The 22253-nt window shown below is 41.1% G+C and overlaps 1 protein-coding gene across 1 annotated transcript in view; it reads right to left on the reverse strand.

Annotated features, from left to right (window-relative positions):
- Positions 1-21309, reverse strand: part of VPS13A (vacuolar protein sorting 13 homolog A) — a 254826-nt gene extending 233517 nt beyond the window's left edge. Inside the window, 1 exon segment of the mRNA XM_033237043.1 lies at positions 20844-21309. Coding sequence (XP_033092934.1) covers positions 20844-20943 — 100 coding nt within the window. The 5' untranslated portion in view covers positions 20944-21309.
- Between the last annotated feature and the right edge of the window lie 944 nt (positions 21310-22253).

A 22253-nucleotide genomic window follows, 5' to 3' on the forward strand; every position in this document is an offset into this window, starting at 1 on the left:
ATCCCAGCACTCTGTGAGGCCAAGGCAGGCAGATCACAAGGTCTGGAGATTGAGACCATCCTGATTAACACGGTGAAACTCCACCTCTACTAAAAATTCAAAAAATTAGCCGGGCATGGTGGTGGGCGCCTGTAGTCCCAGCTACTCGGGAGGCTGAGGCAGGAGAAAGGCATGAACCTGGGAAACGGAGCTTCCAGTGAGCCGAGATTGCGCCACTGCACTCCAGCCTGGGTGACAGAGCGAGACTCCATCTCAAAAAAAAAAAAAAGAATCAATAAAATTGATAAGGCTTTAACTAGTTTGACAAAGAAAAAAAAGAGAGGAAAGTCAAATAACTAAAATTAGAAATGAAAGAGATATTACTATTTTACAGAAATAAGAATTATGAAAGTACTATGAACAAAAAATTAGATAAACTATAGAAATGAATGAATTTCTAAAAATACACAACATACTAAGACTGAATCTTGATAAAACAGATTATCTGAACATACCTATAACCATTAAGGAAACTGAATCAGTAATCAAAAAATCCTAAAAATAACAACAAAAAAAGCCTAGGACCAAATGGTTTTACTGGCGAATTCTACCAAACATTTAAAACAAGAATTAACACCAATCCGCCTCAAACTCTTCCAAAAAACTGAAGAGAAGGGAACACTTCCAAACTCATCCCATCAGGCAGACATTACTCGGATACCAAAGCCGGACAAAGAGACTACAAGAAAAGTATAGACCAATATTCTTGATGAATATTGATGCAAAAATCCTCAACAAAATACTAGCAAACAAAATTCAATAGCATCTTAAAAGGAATATATAATATAACCCAATAGTATTTATTTCCAGAATACAAGAATGATTCAACATACAAAAAAATCAACATAATATAACACTTTAACAAAATGAAGGAAAAAAACACAATCATCTCAATTAATGCAGAAAAGGATTTGAAAAAATTCAGAACATTTTCATGATTAAAAAAACACTCAAAAAAATAAAAGCAAATAAAAGGAAACCACCTCAACACAATAAAGGTCATGTATAAACAGCCCACAGCTAACATTCTCAATACTGAAAGACTTGAAATCTTTTCTCTAAGATCAGGAACAAGATAAAGATGTCCACGTTTGTTACTCACTGGAAGACCTATCCATAGCAATTTGGTATTAAAAAGAAATAAAAGGCATCCAAAATGGGAAGGAAAAAGTAAAATTATCTCTGTTCACAGATGGCATGAATTTATATGTAGAAAAACCTAAATATTCCACCAAACTGTTAGAATTAAGGAATGTTTCTTGATATAAAAATCAACACCAAAAAATCAGTATCTATAAACTAACATAGAACAATACAAAAAACAAATAAGAAAACAATTCTATTTACAACAGCAACACAAATAATAAAAGCGTTGAGGAGTAAACTTAACCAAGGAAACTAATGATGCATACAGTGAAGACCATAAAATGTTGCTGAAAGATATTAAAGAAAGAAAGAAATGTTAAGACATCCCATGTTCATGGATTGGGACACTTAATACTGTTAAAATGTCAATACTACCAGTACCCTAAACAATCTATAAATTATTTGCAATCCATATCAGAATCCTGGAAAAATCCAACACTTACATCCACATCAAATCTCAAGGAATCCTAAATAGCCAAAACAATCTTGAAAAAGGGGAAGAAGCTTACAAGTCTCACACTTTGATTTTAAAACTTACTAAAAGCCACATTAATCAAAACAGTGTGGTACAGACACATAGAGCTGTGGTACAGAACAGAAAGCTCAAAAAGAAGACCTCACATATATAGTCAAATAATTGTCTTCAAGGATGCCAAGGATATTCAATTTGAAAAGGACAGTATTTTCAACAACTTTTCAACAAAAGTTGAAATTCACAATATCCAAAAGCAAAAGAATGAAACTAGAACCTTATACCACATTCAAAAATTAACTCAAAATGGATCTAAGAGCTAAATGTAAAACCTAAAACTATAAAACTTAGAATAAAGCATGGGGGAAAGTTCTATGACACCGCATTTTGCAATGATTTCTTGGATGTGACACCAAAAGCATAGGCAACAAAAGAAAAAAAAATAGGTGAACTGGACTTCGTCAAATGTTAAAACTTTTATTCCTCACATGACACAATATACGGTGAACAGACAACACAGAAGAGTCAGGGTAGCCAAGCAGACACAGAGTCAGCAAGAAGACCAGCACACTCTGAGCAGATCTTTGGAAGGAAGGCACCGAGAGTGGACAGAAGGAGGATGCAGATCCTGGGCTGAAGCAGGAGAAAGCTGGGAACCCTACAGGGACTTCCCCGAGCACCATGACTCATTCTGACCCCAAATGCTCCTGGGGAAAGGATGAGTTAAACAGGCACGGAGTAGCCTATTCTTGCCACGGACCTCTAGAATCCTAGCTGAAGGAGGCTCCATGACTCCCACAGACATTTGAGGTTGCAAAGACAGCTGCTTGGGAAGTTGGCAGAAACAGGACTCCAGTCTGCATGAAGCCCAGAGGGCCTGGTGTGAGAATGGCTGCAGTGGAGCATGGCCAGAAATGTCCATCTCCCAAAGCTCACCACACACCTCTAGGTAGCTTTGGTCTTTGTTGACTATTGGACCTAGACAGAACAGGACTATCTTGCCCATGGGACAGGGCTTGTCTGATTTGAGCACCCCCCGACCCCCAACCCTCACCCCTGGCTGTCGGCCTGTTCCACAGTCCCTGCCTGGCCACATCCAATTGGAACATACGCTGATGCCCAACCACAGCACTTCCCGGCAGCCACCACTATAGCTCCTTTGCTGGTAAGCCCCAGCTAACCATCAGAGAGTACTTGCACATGGGCCTCCATCAGCATGCACCCACCCACAGTTTCCCCCCATTGTTTTGCCAGGACACAGTCACCCACAGCCTCCCCCCACAGCTTTTCCAGAGCATGTGCAGGCCTCACACCCCACTGCCACTGTCCCAACCAAGCACTTTTGCCAGCCCCACCATCAGAGTGTTGCTGCCCAGCAGACTGGGAACACCTTGGACCCACCAGTGCAACAGGTGCTTAACCTCGAGGGGACAGAGAACAAAGCCATGTGCCTAGTCCTAACACACCAGGGTTACAGCATGCAAGCCAGGAGTGCTGAGCTGAGCCTTGGCACCCAGAAATCATCAAGAAACTATGCCAGTCAACTAAACTCAATTTACATCACAGTCAAACCCTCAGGGCATCCAAGAACATAAAAGCAAAAAGCCTCATTGAAAGGATAGCAACTGGAGAGATTAAAGGAACATCAGCCCACAGAGATGAAAAAGAACTAGGGTAAGAACTCTAGTAACTCTATAAGCCTGAGTGTCTTCTTACCTTAAAATGACTGCAGTAGCTCCCCAGCAATGGTTCTTATTTTATTTATTTACTTTTTTAAAGACAGAGTTTTGCTCTGTCACCTAGGCTGGAGTGCAGTGGCACAATCTCGGCTCACTGCAACCTCCACCTTCCAGGTTCAAGTGATTCTCCTGCCTCAGCTTCCTGGGTAACTGGGATTACAGGTGCCCACCACCACACTCAGCTAATTTCTATATTTTAATTAGAAATGGGGTTTCACCATGTTGGCCAGGCTGGTCTTGAACACCTGACCTCAAGTGATCCACCCACCTCAGCCTCCCAAACTGCTTGGATTACAGGTGTGAGCCACTGCACCCAGCCCAGTGATGGTTCTTAACTAGACTGAAATGATGGGCATAAAAATCAGAAGATGCTGAAATTCAGGAGAAACCCAATCCAAGGAATTTAAGGAATCCAGTAAAATGAGTCAAGAGCTGAAAAACGAAAGTCATTTTAAGAAACAACCAAACTGATCTGACAGAGCTAAAAAACCCACTACAAGAACTTCACAATATCATTGGAAGTATTAACAGCAGAACAGATTAAGCTGAAGAAGGAATCTCAAGAACTTGAAGACTGGTTCTCCAAGTAAGACAAAAATAAGGGAAAAATAACTTTTTAATGGAAAAAATCTCCCAAAAACATGATATTATGTGAAAAGATCAAATCTATAACTCATTGTTGTCCCTGAAAGAGAGGAAGAAAAAACAAGCAACTTGGAAAACATATTTGAGGATACTGTCCACAAAAATTTCCCCATCCTAGCTAGAGAAGTTGACATGCAAATTCAGGAAATTCATAGAAACCCTGCAAGATACTATGCAAGATGACCATCCCCAAGACACATAATCATCAGATTCTCCAAGGTCAATGTGAAAGAAAAAATATTAAAGGCGCTAGAGGTAAGAGGTAGGTCTACTACAAAGGGAACCCCATCAGGCTAACATCAGACCCTTCAGCAGAAATCCTATAAGCCAGAAGAGATTGGGGACCTAATTCAGTATCCTTAAAGCAAAGAAATTCCAACCAAGAATATCATATCCAACCAAACTAAGCTTCATAAGTGAAGGAGAAATAAAATCCTTTTCAGACAAGTAAATGCTAAGTGAACTCATTGCCACCAGACTTGCCTTTTAAGAGGTCCTTAAGGAAGTGCTAACCATGGAAATGAAAGACCATTACTGGCCACCACAGAAACACCCCTAAATACAGAGACCACTAACTCTATAAAGCAACTATATAATCAAGTCTACATAACGACCAGCTAACAACACAATGACAGGATGAAATCTGCACATGCCAATATTCATCTTGAATGTAAACAGGCTAAACATCCCACTTCAAAGGCACAGAATGACAATTCATATGAAGAACCAAGAACCAACTATATGTTGTCTTATGAAACACATTTCTTTTTTTTTTTTTTTTTTTTGAGACGGAGTCTTGCTCTGCCACCCAGGCTGGAGTGCAGTGGCCGGCTCTCAGCTCACTGCAAGCTCCGCCTCCCGGGTTCACGCCATTCTCCTGTCTCAGCCTCCCGAGTAGCTGGGACTACAGGCGCCCGCCTCGTCGCCCGGCTAGTTTTTTGTATTTTTTAGTAGAGACGGGGTTTCACCGTATTAGCCAGGATGGTCTCGATCTCCTGACCTCGTGATCCGCCCGTCTCGGCCTCCCAAAGTGCTGGGATTACAGGCTTGAGCCACCGCGCCCGGCCATGAAACACATTTCATATGCAACGCCACCCACAGGCTCAAAGTAAAAGGAATGAGAAAGATTTATCAAGCTAACGAAAAACAAAAAAGAGCAGGCATAGGTAACTTATTTCAGACAAAACAGACTTGAAACCAACAACAATCAAAAAGGACAAAGAAGGGTGTTACAAAATGATAAAAGGTTCAATTCAACAAGAAGACTTAACTATCCTAAATATGTATATACCCAGAGCATCTAGATTCATAAAACAAGCTCTCAGAGACCTATAGAGGCTTACACAACCACAAAATAATAGTGGGAGACTTCAATAATCCACTGACAGTATTAGATAAGACTTCAAGTCAACACTTCACCAAATGGACTTGAGTTCTACAGAACACCTCACCCAACAAAAACAGAATATACATTATTCCCATATGCACATGGCACATATCTAAAATCAACCACATGCTCAACCATAAAGCAATTCTCAACAAATTAAAAATCCCACAATCATACCAACCATGTTCTCAAGATGACAGCACAATAAGAACAGATATCAATACCAAGAAGATCTCTCAAAACCATACAATTCCATGGAAATTAAACTGCTCCTGAATGACTTTTGGGTAAACAACAAAATCCTAATTTCGCTGAAACCAAGAAATTCTTTGGGCCAGGCACAGTGGCTCATGCCTGTAATCCCAGTACTTTGCAAGGCTTAGGTGCGGCGATCGCTTGAGCCCAGGAGTTCAGACCAGCCTGGCCAACATGGTAAAACATTGGCTCTGCAAAAAACACACAAAAAAATTAGCCAGGTGTGGGACTGCACACCGGTAGTCCCAGCTACTCAGAAGGCTGAGAGGTGGGAGGATTGCTTGAGCCCGGAAGGTTGAGGCTGCAGTGAGCTGTGTTCATGCCACTCCACTCCAGCCTTGGCAACAGGGCAAGACCCTGACTCAAAAAAAAAAAAAAAAAAAAAAAGGAATTATTCAAAACTAATGAAAACAAAGATACAATATACCAGAATCTCTGGGACACAGCTAACATAGTCTCAAGAGGAAAATTTATAGTGCTAAATGCCCACATCAAAAGGTTAGAAAGATGTAAAGTTAACAACTAACACCATGCCTAAAGAAACTAGAAAAATGAGCAAATCAACCCCAAAACTAGCCACAGAAAAGAACTAACCAAAATTTGAGTCAAATTGAACAAAAAAAATACAAAAGTTCCTTGAAAGAATAAATAAGATAGATTGCCAGCCAGACTAACAAAGAAAAAAAAGAGAGAGAGGAGATCCAAATAAACACAATTAGAAATGGCAAAGGGGACATTACCACTGACCCAGAGAAATACAAAAAAAATCCTTAAAGGCTTTTATGAACATCTCTATGCACACAAACTAGAAAATCTACAAGAAATGGATGAATTCCTGGAAACATACAACTTCCCAAGATTGAACCAGGAAGAAACTGAATACCTGAACAGACCAACAATGAGTTCTGAAATTGTACAAAATGTCTACCAACCAGAAAAATGTCCTGGACCAGACGGATTCATAACCAAATTCTACCGGACATATAAAGAAGAGCTGGTACCAATCCTATTGAAACTATTCCAAAAAATCGAGAAGGAGGTACTCTTCCCTAAATAATTTTATTTTATGAGGCCAGCATCATTCTGATAACAAAACCTGGTGGAGACATAACAAAAACAGGACACTTCAGGCCAATATCCCTGATTAACACAAATGCACAAATGCAAAAATCTTCAACAAAACAGTAAACCAAATCCAGCATCTACCATGATCAAGTAGACTTTATTCCTGGTATGCAAAGTTGGTTCAATATACACAAATCAATAAGTGTGATTCATTACTAAACAGAACTAACAACAAAAACCACATGATCATCTTGATAGATTCAGGAAAGACTTTTGATAAAATTCAACATCCCTTCATGTTAAAAACCCTCAAAAGACTAAACATCAAAGGAATATACCTGGAAATAATAAGAGCCATCTATGAAAAACCCACAGCTAACATCACACTGAATGGGCAAAAGCTGGAAGCATTCCTCTTGAGAGCCAGGACAACACAATGATCCCTACTTACTCCTATTTAACATAGTTCTGGAAGTCCTAGCCAGAGCAATCAGGAAAAAGAAAGAAATAAAAGGCATCCAAATAGGAAAAGAGGAAGTCAAATCATCCCTGTTTGCAGACGATACGATTCTATACCTAGAAAACTCCACAGTCTCTGCCCATAGGTTCCTAGAACTAATAACTTCAGCCAAGTTTCAGGATACAAAATCAACGTACAAAAATCAGTAGTATTTCTATATACCAATAACATCCAAGCTGAGAGCCAAATCAAGAATTCAATCCCATTCACAATAGCCACAAAAAGAATAAAATGCCTAGGAATCAAGCTAACTAGAGAGGTAAAAGATCTCTACAATGAGAATTACAAAACATTACTCAAAGAAATTAGAGACAACACAAACAAATGGAAAAACATTCCATTCACATAGACAGGAAGAATCAAAATTGTTAAAATGTCCATACTAACCAAAGCAATTTACAGATTCAGTGCTATTCCTATCAAACTGCCAAAGTTATTTCTCACAGAATTAGAGAAAACTATTTTAAAAATCATACGGGCCCAAAAAAAGAGCTTGAATAGCCAAAGCAACCCTAAACAAAAGAACAAAGCCTGAGGTATCAAACTACCTGACTTCAAACTATATTACAAGGCTACAATAACCAAAACAACATGGCACTGATAAAAAACAGAAATGTAGACCAATGGAACACGTTATTAGAGAACCCAGAAATAAAGCCAGACACCTACAACCATCTGATTTTAACAAAACTGACAAGCAATGAGAAAAGGACTCCCTATTCAATAAATGGTGTGGGGATAACGGCCAGCCATATGCAGAAGACTGAAACTGGATCCTACCTTTCACCATATACAAAAATCAACTCAAGACAGGTTAAAGACTTAAATGTAAAACCTAAAACCATAAAAACTCTAGAAGAAAACTTAGGGAATATCATGCTGGACATAAGCCCTGGCAAAGATTTCATGATGAAAATTCCAGAACTGCAAAAAAACACAAAAATTGGCAACTGGGACCCAATTAAAACTAAAGAGCTCTTGCACAGAAAATGAAACTGTCCACAGAGTAAACACACGACCTACAAAATGAGAGGAAATATTTGTAAGCTATACATCCAACAAAGGTCTAATTATCCAGAATCGATAAGGAACTTAAATGAACAGGCAAAAAAGAACCCCATTTAAAAAAAATGGGTAATGGACATGAACAGACACCTCTCAAAAGACACACATGGCCAAGAAACATGGAAAAAAAAAAAAAAACTCAACATCACTAATCATTAGAGGAAAGCAAATGAAAAGCAATGAGATACATCCTATACCAGTCAGAATGGCTATTACTAAAAAGTCAAAAATAACAGATGCTGGTGAGGCTGCAGAGAAAAGGGAACACTTACACACTGCTGGTGGGAATGTAAATTAGTTCAGCCACTTTGGAATGTAGTTTTAGAACTAAGAACTACCAAAGAATTAAGAACTACCATTAGAACCAGCAATCCCATTACTGGGTATATACCCAAAGGACCATAAACTGTCCTACCATAAGGACACATGCATGTGTATGTTCATCACAGCACTACTTCACAATAGCAAAGACATGGAATCAAAATAAATGTCTGTCAACAATGGACTGGATAAAGAAAATGCGGTATATATTCACCATGGACTACCACACAGCCATAAAAAGGAACAAAATTATGCCCTTTGCAGCAACATGGATGCCACTGGAGACCATTATCCTAAGCGAGTTATCACAGGAAAAGAAAACCAAATACCGCATATTCTCACTTACAAGAGGGTGTTAAACCTTGAGTACTGTGTTAGTCCATTGTTGTGTTGCTATAAAGAAATACCTGAGCCTGGGTAATTTACAAAGAAAAGAGGTTTAATTGGCTCATGGTTCTGCAAGCTGTACAGGAAGTATGGCACCAGCATCTATCTGCCCAGATGCTGGGGAGGACGCAGGAAGCTTTCAATCATGACAGAAGGCAAAAGGGGGGCCAGAACGTCACATGGCCACAGCAGGAGCAAGAGAGGGAGTGCACAGGGAGGTGCCACACACTTAACCAGATCTTGCCAGAACTATTGCAAGGACAGCACCAAGCCATGAAAGATCCACCCCCATGACCCAACTGTCTCCCACCAGTCCCCACCTCCAACGATGCGGATTACAATTAAATATGAGACTTGGTGGGGACATGTATTCAAACTCTAACCAGCTCCCACCAGTCCCCACCTCCAACAATGGGGATTACAATTAAATATGAGACTTGGTGGGGACATGTATTCAAACTCTATCCAGCTCCCACCAGTCCCCACCTCCAACCATGGGGATTACAATTAAATATGAGACTTGGTGGGGACATGTATTCAAACTCTATCCAGTAAACATGGACACAAAGAAGGAAACAACAAACACCGAGGCCTACTTGAGGGTAGAGGGTGTGGGGAGGATGAGGATCAAAAAACTATCAGGTACTATACTCTCTATCTGGGTGACAAAATAATTGATACATCAAACCCCAGTGACACACAATTTACCCACACAACAAACCTGCACATGTACCCCATGAACCTGAAATAAAAGTTAGCAGGGAAAAGAAAGGAAGAAAAGGTAACACACAAAATGGGAGATATTTGCAAACCACATATCTGATAAGGAGCTAATATCTAATATGCGTGTGTATATACACAGTATATATTACATGTTACATATATGTATATAAAATATATACTGTCTACATATATACATACTGCATGTATGCATATATACTGTATATATACATACGTATATACATATATATACACACACTACATATACACACTACACACACTCTCTGGATATTAGCTCCAGTGTACAGCTGTACAGCTTGCAGAACCATGAGCCAATTAAACCTCTTTTCTTTGTAAATTATATACACACATATGTATACATATAATACTATATATGTATACAGTATATAAACATATAAACTCTTACAACTCAAAAAACAAACAACCTGATTAAAAGATGAACAAAAGACTTAAATAGAGATTTCTCCAATTAAGATATACAAATGGCCAATAAGCCCATGAAAAGATGTTCAACATTAATAACCAGAGAAATGTAAATGAAAACTACAAGATACCACCTCATATCCATTCGGATAACTACTATCAGAAAAGGAGAAAATACATGTTGGTAAGGATGTGGAGAAATCGCGACCCTTGTACACTGTTGGTAGGAATGTAAAATGGTACAGCCACTATGGAAAGTAGTACGATGGTTCCTCAAAAAAACTGATAATAGAATTACCATGTGATCCAGTAAATCTCCTTCTGGGTATGTAACCCAAAAATCTGACAGCACAGAGTTAAGCTCAAAGAAAAATATCCATGTTCATAACACCATTATTCACAACAACCAAAAGATGGAAGCTGCCCAACTTTTCATCAACAGATGAATGGAGAAACAAAATGCAGTATATACATACAATGGGATACTATTTAGCCTGAAAATTTATGAAATTCTGACATTTATTACAACATGGATGCACCTTGAGGATATCATGCTAAGTAAAAGAAACCAGTAACAAATGACAAATACTGTATAATTCCACTTATACTTCAAGTATTCGAATTCACAGAGATCAAAAGTAGAATGAAGGTTACTGGGGTCTAGGAAGAGGGTGGAATAGGTAGTCACTGCTTAACAGGTATGGTGGTTCAGTTTTGCAAGATGAAGAATTCAGGAGATGAATGGTGGTGATGGTTGCACAACAATGTAAGTGTACTTATGACATGAAGTGTACACTTAAAATAGTTAAGACAGGCCGGGAGTGGTGGCTTACACCTGTAATCCCAGCACTTTGGGAGGCCCAGGCAGATTATGAGGTTAAGAGATCGAGACCATCCTGTCCAACATAGTCAAACACCATCTCTACTAAAAATACAAAAATTAGCTGGGCAGGGTGGTGTGCGTCTGTAGTCCCAGCTACTCAGGAGGCTGAGGCAGGAGAATTGCTTGAACCCGGGAGGCAGACGTTGCAGTAACCGGAGATCCCGCCACTGCACTCCAGGCTGGGCAACAGAGCGGGACTCCATCTCAAAAATAAAAATAAATAAAGGAGTTCTTCAGAAAGAAAGAAAATGATCTAAACCAAAAACTCAGATTTACAGGAGCATTAGAGAATTAAGAGATGAAGGTAAATTAAGTTTTTTCTTCCTTATTCTTAAATTAACAGAAAAATGATGTCCAAAATACTAACAGCAGCAATTCACTGGATTATTACAGCTTATGGATAAGTGAAAATAATGACAACAATGTTATAATGGGCAGAAGGGAGGAATCTGTATACTCTATTGTAAGACAGAGTATTATGTATACTACCTCCATTTTCCATGAAGTAGTACAGTGGGATTTTTTTGGTTTTGTTTTTTTTGAGACGGAGTTTCGCACTGTCGCCCAGGCTGGAGTGCAGTGGTACAATCTCCACTCACTGCCTCCCAGTTCAAGCAATTCTCATACCTCAGCCTCCTGAGTAGCTGAGACTACAGGCGCGTATTACCATGCCCAGCTAATTTTTTGTATTTCTAGCAGAGACAGGGTTTCACCATGTTGACCAGGCAGGTCTCGAACTTTTAGTCTTGAGTGATCCGCTGGCCTCAGTCCCCCAAAGTGCTGGAATTACAGACGTGAGCCACTGTGCCTGACTTATAATGTTATTTGGATGTGGACTTGGAGTAGTTTTAGGTGAACAGCGCAAACTGTAAGACAACCACTTAAATAAATTAAGAAGTATAATTGGTATGCTAAGAGAGGAGAAAAAAAATAAATCATATCAAAAGATGAATTAAAACCAGAGAAGGCAAAAGAGGAGGGAAGACTTTAAAAAGGAAACAAGTAAAACAAACAGAAAACAGCTATAAATATGATACTGTCAAAGGAAAATAAAGTTTTTTCTCTCTACTCTCATATTCAACACAGAACCCTTCTATAACCAGATGTATGAAGTTTTCCCTCCCATCCCTAAACAGTTCTTGAACAGACACCAACTATAATTCAATTAAATAATGACACTATCTACTAGAGATAGTGTCATATCAGGCCGGGCGCGGTGGCTCACGCCTGTAATTCCAGTACTTTGGGAGGCCGAGGCGGGTGGATCACAAGGTCAAGAGATTGAGGCCATCCTGGTCAACATGGTGAAACTCCGTCTCTACTAAAAATACAAAAATTAGCCTGGTGTGGTGGCGGGCGCCTGTAGTCCCAGCTACTCGGCTGAGGCAGGAGAATCACTTGAACCTCAAAGGCGGAGGCTGCAGTGAGCCGAAATTGCACCACTGCACTCCAGCCTGGCGACAGAGCAAGACTCTATCTCGCAGAAAAAAAAGAAAAAAGAGATAGTGTCATATCCCACACGGTAAGGGCTCAGTTCCATAAGACTGCCCCTCACTTCAGATGCCAGTCACAAGCCCCAGGCTGTGATCTGTGCTTCTGACTGACCAGCTATAAATCAGGGTTCGCACAACTTTTTAATTTGGTTTGATAATTTGCTGGGATAACTCACAAAACTCAGGGAAATACTTATATTTTAACAGTTTATCATAAAGGATATTACAAAGGATACAGATAAAGAGATGGACAGGGCAAAGTAAGGTGGTGGGGAGCTTCCATGCCCTCCCTGTTGTGGACTTTTGTATCTGCATAGGTCTCGGAACCAATCCCCTGAAGATACGAGGGCTAAATGTATACATCGTGACCAAATGGGATTTATTCTAGGTATGCAAGGCTAGTTCAACATTCAAAGATCAATCACTGTAATCTATCACACCAACAGGTTAAAGAAGAAAAAAATCCTATAATAGATGCAGAAAAAAACATTTGACAAAATCCAATATTATTTTGTTTTTGTTGTTTTGAGATGGAGTCTTGCTCTGTCACCTAGGCCGGAGTGCAGTGGCACAATCTCGGCTCACTGCAACCTCCACCTACTGTGTTCAAGCAATTCTCGTGCCTCATCCTCCCAAGTAGCTGGGACTACAGGTGCCTGCTACCATACCCAGCTAATGTTTCTATTTTTAGTAGAGACAGGGTCTCACCATGTTGGCAAGGCTGATCTCGAACTCCTGGCCTCAACTGATCTGGCCACTTCAGCTTCCCAAAGTACTGAAATTACAGGCATGAGCCACCATGCCCAGCCCCAACATTCTTGAAGGAAAAGAAAACACTCAGCAAAGCAAGAATAGATGTGTATGTATAACAGAAAAAAAAAAAAATCAGAGTATTTGTTGCCTCTGAAGATGAGGGTAGGAATAGATTAGGAAAGATCAGGAAAAAGACTTTCTGGGGTGATGGTCATGTTCTATATCTTGACTGGGTTTGAGTTACACATGTGTATGTATTTGTCAAAACTCAGTCAATGTACACTTAAGATTTGCATATTTTCTTCTATATAAATTTTACCTCAAAAGGAAAAAATAAGCAAATATCAAACTCTAATTAATGATACACATGCTAAAGTATTTAGGAGGAAATGAACTCATCTCTATAACTTACTCTGAAATACATTTAATAATATGAATTGATGCATGGATAGTGACAAAACGTGTGGTTAAGTATTAATGGTATTCCATTATACGGATATGCCAGTTTGTTTATCCATTCACCTGTTGATGGATACTTGGATTGTTTCCCATTTGGGGCTATTAAAAATAAAGCTGCTATGAACATTTGTGTGCACATCTTTGCATGAACATATGCTTTCATTTCTCTTGGGTAAACATGCAGAAGTGCAGTGGCTTGATAATATGGTAGATGTATGTTTAAAGAAATTGCCAAATTGTCTTCCCAAGTTGTAACATTTTACATCCCCAGGAGAGATATAATAGAGATTTCCAGTTTTTTCCACATCCTCACCTCACTTGCTATGGTCAACAATAAAAAGGAATAAATTATTGATTGTGGTACTACACGGATGAATCTCAAAATAATTATGCTGAAATAAGCCAGACTGAAAGAATACAAACTGTACAATCCCATTTATACAAGTCTAGAAAACTCAATATGCAGTAACAGAAAGCAAATCAGCAAAAACCTGAGGACAAAAAGGGTAAAAGTGACAAGGAGGGTTAGAAGATGTGGTTTACAAAAAGGCACAAGGAAACTTTAAGGTATGATATATATGCTCATTATCATGTTATGATTGTTACCTGTATGCATATATACGCTAAAACTTATCAAATTGTGGACTTTAACATACATTTTACCTGATGTCAATTACACCTCAATAAACCTGTTAATACATAATACTAATGACAGAATCTAGATAATGGGTATATGCAGAGGTACTATAAAATCTCGTAACACTTTTTATAATAAAATGTTTCATAGTCTTTAAAGTTCTATTAAAATATCGCAGAACATAAATATAAAAATAATATGTAAGGAATTAGAATTGATCATTAACACCAGACTGTAAGAATCATTTGTTCGGCTCCCTAGTGTATTCTGGGCACAGAAGAATGACTCCTTAAAATAAAAAACTGTATCCTAACTGAATCTTCATTTTCCTGTACTGCTTCTGGATAATGGGGGTATGCAGTTAAGTGGCCACTAAACACATGATTCTATTATAAAGGGAAAACTGGGAGATTAACATTTCAAAAACAGAATATGTATGTTAGTTAATAGACAAGAAATCTGAACTTCTAATGTTACATAAAGATGTTAGGCATTATCATAAAAAATTACAAATTTGTCCAAGTATCATGATTTTGGAGCAAACAAAATAGTGACAAGGGAGGCTAACTTAAGAAGGGGCTATGGAGGCCGGGCGCGGTGGCTCAAGCCTGTAATCCCAGCACTTTGGGAGGCCGAGATGGGCGGATCACAAGGTCAGGAGATCGAGACCATCCTGGTGAACACAGTGAAACCCCATCTCTACTAAAAATACAAAAAACTAGCCAGGCGAGGTGGCGGGCGCCTGTAGTCCCAGCTACTTGGGAGGCTGAGGCAGGAGAATGGCAGGAACCTGGGAGGCGGAGCTTGCAGTGAGCTGAGATCCGGCCACTGCACTCCAGCCTGGGCGACAGAGCGAGACTCCGTCTCAAAAAAAAAAAAAAAGAAGGGGCTATGAAGTACAGGTACTTCCTGTGTTACAAATGATAATTCTATCACACAAGCCACCTTTACTACTGCTTTTGTCTATTTAAAATTCTAATATTTTTCTCCTTAATGTTCTCTTAAAATGTATCCAACTGTGCATCACAGTCCCCAGTGTCATTTGTTTAAAAAAAGATTCTGATGTCCTATTCCAGATAAATAATTTATAATCTCTGGGGGCAGGTTCAAAAATGAGTATTCATAGCAAGCACCTATGGCTGATTCTGATGCAGCCTAGCTCTTAAAGAAAATATGTGAAATGGCCAGACGCTGTGGCTCACACCTGTAATCCCAGCACTCTGGGAGGTCAAGGTGGGCAGAACACTTGAGGTCAGGCGTTCGAGACCAGCCTGGTTGATGCGGTGAAACCCCGTCCCTACTAAAAATACAAAAATTAGCCATGCGTGGTGGTGGGCACCTTTAATCCCAGCTACTTGGGAGGCTGAGGCAGGAGAATGACTTGAGGCTATGAGACAGAGGTTGCAGTGAGCGGAGATCACATCACTGCACTCCCGCCTGGGTGACAGAACGAGACTCCGTCTCAAATAAAAAAAAGAAAAAAGAAAAAGAAAACATGTGAAATGCTACGTTGCTTGAGAAAGGTGGGAGGATAAATTTCAGATGAGTCTATGAAATATTACCACCTCTCTAGATGATATATGGGAAGGGAGAACTATAAATAGAAGTGTATAAAAAGTATACCTTACCCACATCAAAATTTGCCAAGAGTCAGTCCTGGAATGAAGCTCAATTCCTTTTTCCTTCCCTGTCAGACAGATTCTTCTAGCAGTGAGTCTACTTACTGTATTGAACCCAGTACCGCAGCACTCTTCTGCTGCATTATAATTAAACAGATTTTTGGAAAACTCATCATTCATATATAAGAATGCTTCCATGGGAAAATACATTCTGATTTCCAAAGAATCCATCTCAGCAACAAATTTTCAGATCACCATCCATTATTAGTAATGACTGAATACTAATTGATACTATTATACTAACATGCTAATATTGAAATTTGCTGGATTATTACACAGAAGCCTAGCAAAAGCACACATTTACAACTACCAATAGGTCCTTTGTGTTAGGCCATAAAATATTATCTTAAAATTTTCCTATGCAGCATCTAGTTTCTATCTTTTTATTTTTATTTTATTTTATTTTTTGAGGCAGGGTCTCGCTCTGTCACCCAGGCTAGAAGGCAGTGGCGCTATCTTAGCTCACTGCAACCTATGTCTCCCAGCTTCAAGCAATTCTCATTCCTCAGTCTCCTGAGTAGCTGGGATTACAGGCAAGCGCCACAGTACCCAGCTAATTTTTGTATCTTATTTTTTTTAGTAGAGATGAGGTTTCACCACATTGGCCAGGCTGGTCTGAAGTGATCCACCCTCCTCAGTCTCCCAAAGTGCTGGGATTACAGGCATGAGCCACTATGTCTGGCCATCTAGTTTCTATTACAGAAATTTTCAAACAATGTTTTTTAAAAATCCTCCAAATTTGTCAAATTACTACTTTTGAAATTCTCAAAGAATATTTTTAAAAAATACTCCAGCTATTATTTAAAGTTTCACCTATCAAAACATAACCAATTTCTATAAATAAAACACTGACATGTTATTTTATTTTATTTTGAGACAGAGTCTCGCTGTCTGTTGCCTCGGTTGGAATGCAGTGGCATGATCAGAGCTCACTGTAATCTCAAACTTCTATGCTCAAGCCATCTTCCCGCCTCAGCCTCCCAAAGTGGTGGGATTACAGGAATGAGCACCACACCTGGACAATAACTTGTTTTTAATTATTTGATAAAGACTAAAGTTAGAGGGATCACACTACCTGATTTCTAGACTAACTACAAAGACACAGTTATCAAGACAGTGTAGTATTGGTGAAATGACAGACACACAGATTGTTGAGACAGACTAAATCCACACAGTATTAAGTCTACTGATTTTTTTTTTTTTTTTTTACAAAATGGAAAGATAATGCAACAGAGAAAGGATCGTCTTTTTTAGCAAGTGGTGCTGAACAATTGGATATTTGCATCCACATGCAAACAAATGAACCTCAACCTTTAACACATATCATATACCTTGCCCAAAAAGAGATCCAAAACCTAAAACTACAACACTTCCATAAGACAACGTAGGAGAACATCTTTGACTTTGGGTTGGGAAAAGATTTCTTAGATATGAATACCAAAAGCCATGATTCATAAAAGAAATGTTTTATAAACTGGGCTTTACCTAAAATTTAAAATGTATGCTCTACAAAAGACAAAATGGGAAAAGACTGAGAAAATATTTTCAAATTACATATCTGATAAAGAACTTGTATGCTTAATATTTAAAGAACTCTCAAAACTCAACAATAAGAAAACAAACACTTTGGAAAAAGAGTTTGGCTGTTCCTCAAAAGGTTACACAAAGAGTCAGCATATGACCAAGCAATTCCACTTCTAAGTATATATCCAAGAGAATTTAAAACATACATCGACAAAAAAACTTGAACATGAATGTTCAGTGGCATTATTCATAATATCCAAAAGGTGGATGTTTAGGAATAATCTAAATATACAACAACTGGTGAATACAGATAAATTGTGGTCTATGAATACAATGGAATATTATTCAACCAAAGAGCAAATGAAATAGTCATACATCCTTCAACATGGAGGAATCTTGAAAATACATTAGGTTAAAGAAGCCAGAAACAAAAGGCCATATATTATATAATTCCATTTAAATGAAACGTCCAGAATTACCAAATCCATAAAGACCGAAAGTAGGTTAGTGGTTGCCAGAGGTGCAGCAGTGAGAAGTGGGAGGAAATTGGGAGTCACTCCTAATGGGCATGAGGTTTAATTTTGGGGTGCCAAAATGTTCTGAAATGAGAGAATGGTGATGGTTGTACACTTTTGTGACTATACTAAAACACACTGAATTGTACATTTTAAAAGGGTGAAATTTGTGGTATATGAATTACATCTCAATCAAAAAAAAACAAAAAAAACCCGTACAATCCAATTTAAAATGACCCTGCAATCCCACTCTTAGGTATTTATCCAACAGAAATAACAATTATGTTCACACAAACACCTGTACATGAATGTTTATGACAGCTTTATTCATAACCTCCAAAAACTGAAATATCCTTCAACCATCAAACAGATAAATACTTACAGTTAGGCGGGCGCACTGGCTCATGTCCCTTAAGAGGCAGCGGCAGGCGGATCGCTTGAGGTCAGGAGTTTGAGACCAGCCTGGCCAACATGGCAAAACCCCGTCTCTACTGAAAATACAAAAATTAGCGGGGCGTGGTGGCGTGCCCGTAGTCCCAGCTATCCATGAGGCTGAGGCACGAGAATCACTTGAACCTGAGAGACGGAGGTTGCAGTGAGCCAAGATTGTGCCACTGCACTCCAGCCTGAGCGACAGAGTGAGACTCTCTCTCAAAAACAAACGAACATACAGTCCATCCACAGAATGAAATACTACTCGAAAATACAGAAATGAAATTCACTAATGTATGCAATAAAAGGATGAATTAAACCCAGACCCAAAAGGCTACATACCATATAATTCCATTTATATGTACTCCGGAAAAGATAAAACTAGAGGGATGGGGCTGTGCGCGGTGGCTCACGCCTGTAATCCTAGCACTTTGGGAGGCCAAAGCGGGCGCATCACGAGGTCAGGAGATGGAGACTATCCTGGCTAACACAGTGAAACCCCGTCTCTACTAAAAATACAAAAAATTAGCCGGGCATGGTGGCACGCGCCTGTAGTTCCAGCTACTCGGGAGGCTGAGACACGAGAATTGCTTGAACCCGGGAGGCGGAGGTTGCCGTGAGCCCAGATAGCGCCACTGCACAGCAGCCTGGGCGACAGGGCGGAAAAAAACAAACAAACAAACAGAGGGATAGAAACGGATGACTGGTTGCCAGGAGGCGGGGTGAGGTCAACTACAAAGGAGCAGCTGAGAGAATTCGGGAGGCTTGATGAAACTTTTATGTGTCATTATTGTGGTGGTAGATACAAGCCTCTTAGCATTTGTCAAGAACTGTATCACAAGAGTGCAATTTTACTGCATGTAAACTTTAAATAAATAAGTTGATTAGTCACACTCTAAACAAACCTCCACCCTGAATGCAGAAGCAAGGTTCCACTACAGATCAAAGTTCACCTCAAGTATTCTTAAGGCTTCCTTCTGAGGTAGATGGGAGACAAATTTCATTTTCACTTTGCAACTAAGAAGCTGCATAAACAGTCTGCAAGTTTCTCGTACTAATCAAACAGGCAGAGCAGCTATCACTATGACCCTAGTTTTTGTAGTCCACTCACTCTCCATCATGACTCTAGGTCCCCACCGTAGTAACATTCTTTAAAATCAAACTAAATTACCTGTTTACATCATCTCATAAACGACAAGAGTCAAGATAAGCATTTTAGAACAAGGCTGGAAGTGTGTGCATAGACAAGAATAAATTACTTTAAATATATATTTAAACACACTATTCACACACAAAATTAACCCTCACTTTGGCCTGGAAAATTCATTTCATAAAGGAGTCTAATGTCTAGCGGGTGTTTAAAATAAACAAGAGAATAATACAAAAACAGATGAAAACATTAAAAATGAGGCTCTCAGTAAGGCAGAACCCCAAACTAAACGGACACAAGGAAAGCTCGGTCCTTCACCACCTAGGCAGCGTGATCTGAGACGTTTGCACCGCACGCCTTGGTTTTTCTTTAAAATTCGGCAATTCACTCTGACCCACATATCCTGAAGCCTTGAAAATGTGACACATTCCTGGGTCAGGCTGTCAGCTGCAACCACACAAACAATTTTCTGAGTTACTCTACACGTGAGTTTCCTTTTTGTTATCGGCCGAACCCAGGCTAGAGAGCTGGCGTCCGGGTCCTACGGCCGGAAGCGGGAGAGCAGAAAGCACCACGGGTCTAGCCGGGACCTGAGGCTGGGGAAGCAAGGAAGCGGGCGTCCCAGGTCACAGCGCCCTGCCTTTTGAGTGCGAGGCAGCATGCAACACGCGGGGGCTTTCTGGGGCCTCTGTCATAACCCCAGGGGGGCAAAGGACACGGATGGGACCCAGCCCAGGGGGGCGTCGTCTCGATTCCTCGCCCTGCGCAGCTAAAGCCGGACCACGCGGGGCCAAGGGTAGAGAAGGGCCCCCTCGCCGAGACTTGAACGCCAGATCCAAGGAGCCCACTGCAGGTTCGCTCCGCTCAGAAAATACAAACCTTTTCATTCCGCACTCATGACCCTCTCCTTCCCCCCGCAAAATATAAACAACTCGAGGGCGGAGGCCCGGGAACTGCCGCCCGGCTTTACGTAACTTGACCCGGAGGCTGGCGGCGGCAGGTGGCTGCACCCGGCGAGCAAGGTGCTGGAAGCCCCGAGAACGCCGGAGCCCGCTCGGGCAGAGAAATGGCCCGGAGGCAGGAGAGGCCGGGGAGCGGCGGCGGCCTCTTTACCTTTCCAGATGCCCAGAGAGAGCTGGGACGTGTCCAGGTCCACCACATAGTCCCCCAAGAACCGGTTTAACACGTCCACGACCACCGACTCGAAAACCATGCTCTTCAGCCGTGGTGGGCACGGCGGCCGGCCCGTGCGCTCCTCCTCCCGCCGCCTTCCCCACGCCCCTCCCTCAAGGCCGTTCGGTTCACCGGCTCCGGGGCGGCTCCGGCTGCGGCGCCCCCACTGGCCCGCCGCGCAGCCCCAGCGCGAGCTCAGCCACGGACGGAGGCGGCCGCTCTGACGACGCGTGCGCAGGTCTGTGCTCGACTGGAGGCGGAGCGCGGCGCAGACCTGGGCGCGCAGCCCGGAGAGGGAGGAAAGGCGGCTGCGCGGCCGCGGCTCTGGAGGGTACCCTTTTCGCGCCGAGCACGGATCCTCTTTCCTGTCGGCCCCGCCTCCTCCCCATCGCCTGGCAACCGGACACCAGCCTGGAGCTACCGGATTTTTTTCCGACCCCGCCCCCTCCTGCAGATTAGAGCCCCCAAGGGCCCCCCGGAACGGGGCGGGTGCGGGGCGGTTACGCCCGACGGGAACGCCCCTCCCCCTAGAAGGTGGTGGCTGCCTCCAAGCGTACGAGAGGGCTCACCCCTGAGTAAGGGTGGGCAGATCCCAGCCCAGTTGCCGGAGGCTTCCAGGGGGCTGTCCCAGGGAGCATCTCCCCCCATTATTACAGGTTGGGAGGGTCCAGCAAGCCTGCGTGTCTCGGCGCCTGTAACCTCCCGCCTGGTCCTCCGAGCGCCTGGCCCTTAGGAGGACTTAACTTCCTGCTGCGAGTGGAGGATGGAATTACATAGTCCCTGCCCTGCATCTGAGATGAGCACCCATTTTTGGTCAAGTCATTTATGCGGAGCCGTCTTTCATTCCAAAGAGTGACACGCTTCCCTTCATATAAGAGTTAGAGTCAGCCGGTCTGGAAACTGCTGAACACCCTCCAAGAAATACTGGGAGTGCTGGACCCCTGACCCCTAAGCCTCCACCGAACCACTGACCTAAAATAAATTACAATTACAGCTCTTTCGACCCGTTTGGTCTTATTTAGAAGTAATCCCAAAGGCCTGAGGTCACAGAGATGCTAAATGTGAGGTTTAGAGAACTATAATTAATCATCTTCAGGACCGAAAAAGTGTACATTGAGCGTTTTCTCTTTTCACGTTAAATGAATAATGATCGATTTCTATTAATTCCTGTGTCGTTTTACTACTTTTTGTGCATAGTCACCAGATTTTTTAAAATTAAATGTTTAAGGTGTGCCTTTGTAAGTAGAATGCCTGACAAAAACTGTAAATTTTGACATGAGTTTATGAATGATTTTCATATAATTTTATATGTGAAGGACCTTTATGAGGTCGCCAACCTCTTAGTCTTAA

Source organism: Trachypithecus francoisi, unplaced genomic scaffold (genome assembly GCF_009764315.1).
Source record: "Trachypithecus francoisi isolate TF-2019V2 unplaced genomic scaffold, Tfra_2.0 Lachesis_group16, whole genome shotgun sequence".
Classification (NCBI taxonomy): domain Eukaryota; kingdom Metazoa; phylum Chordata; class Mammalia; order Primates; family Cercopithecidae; genus Trachypithecus; species Trachypithecus francoisi.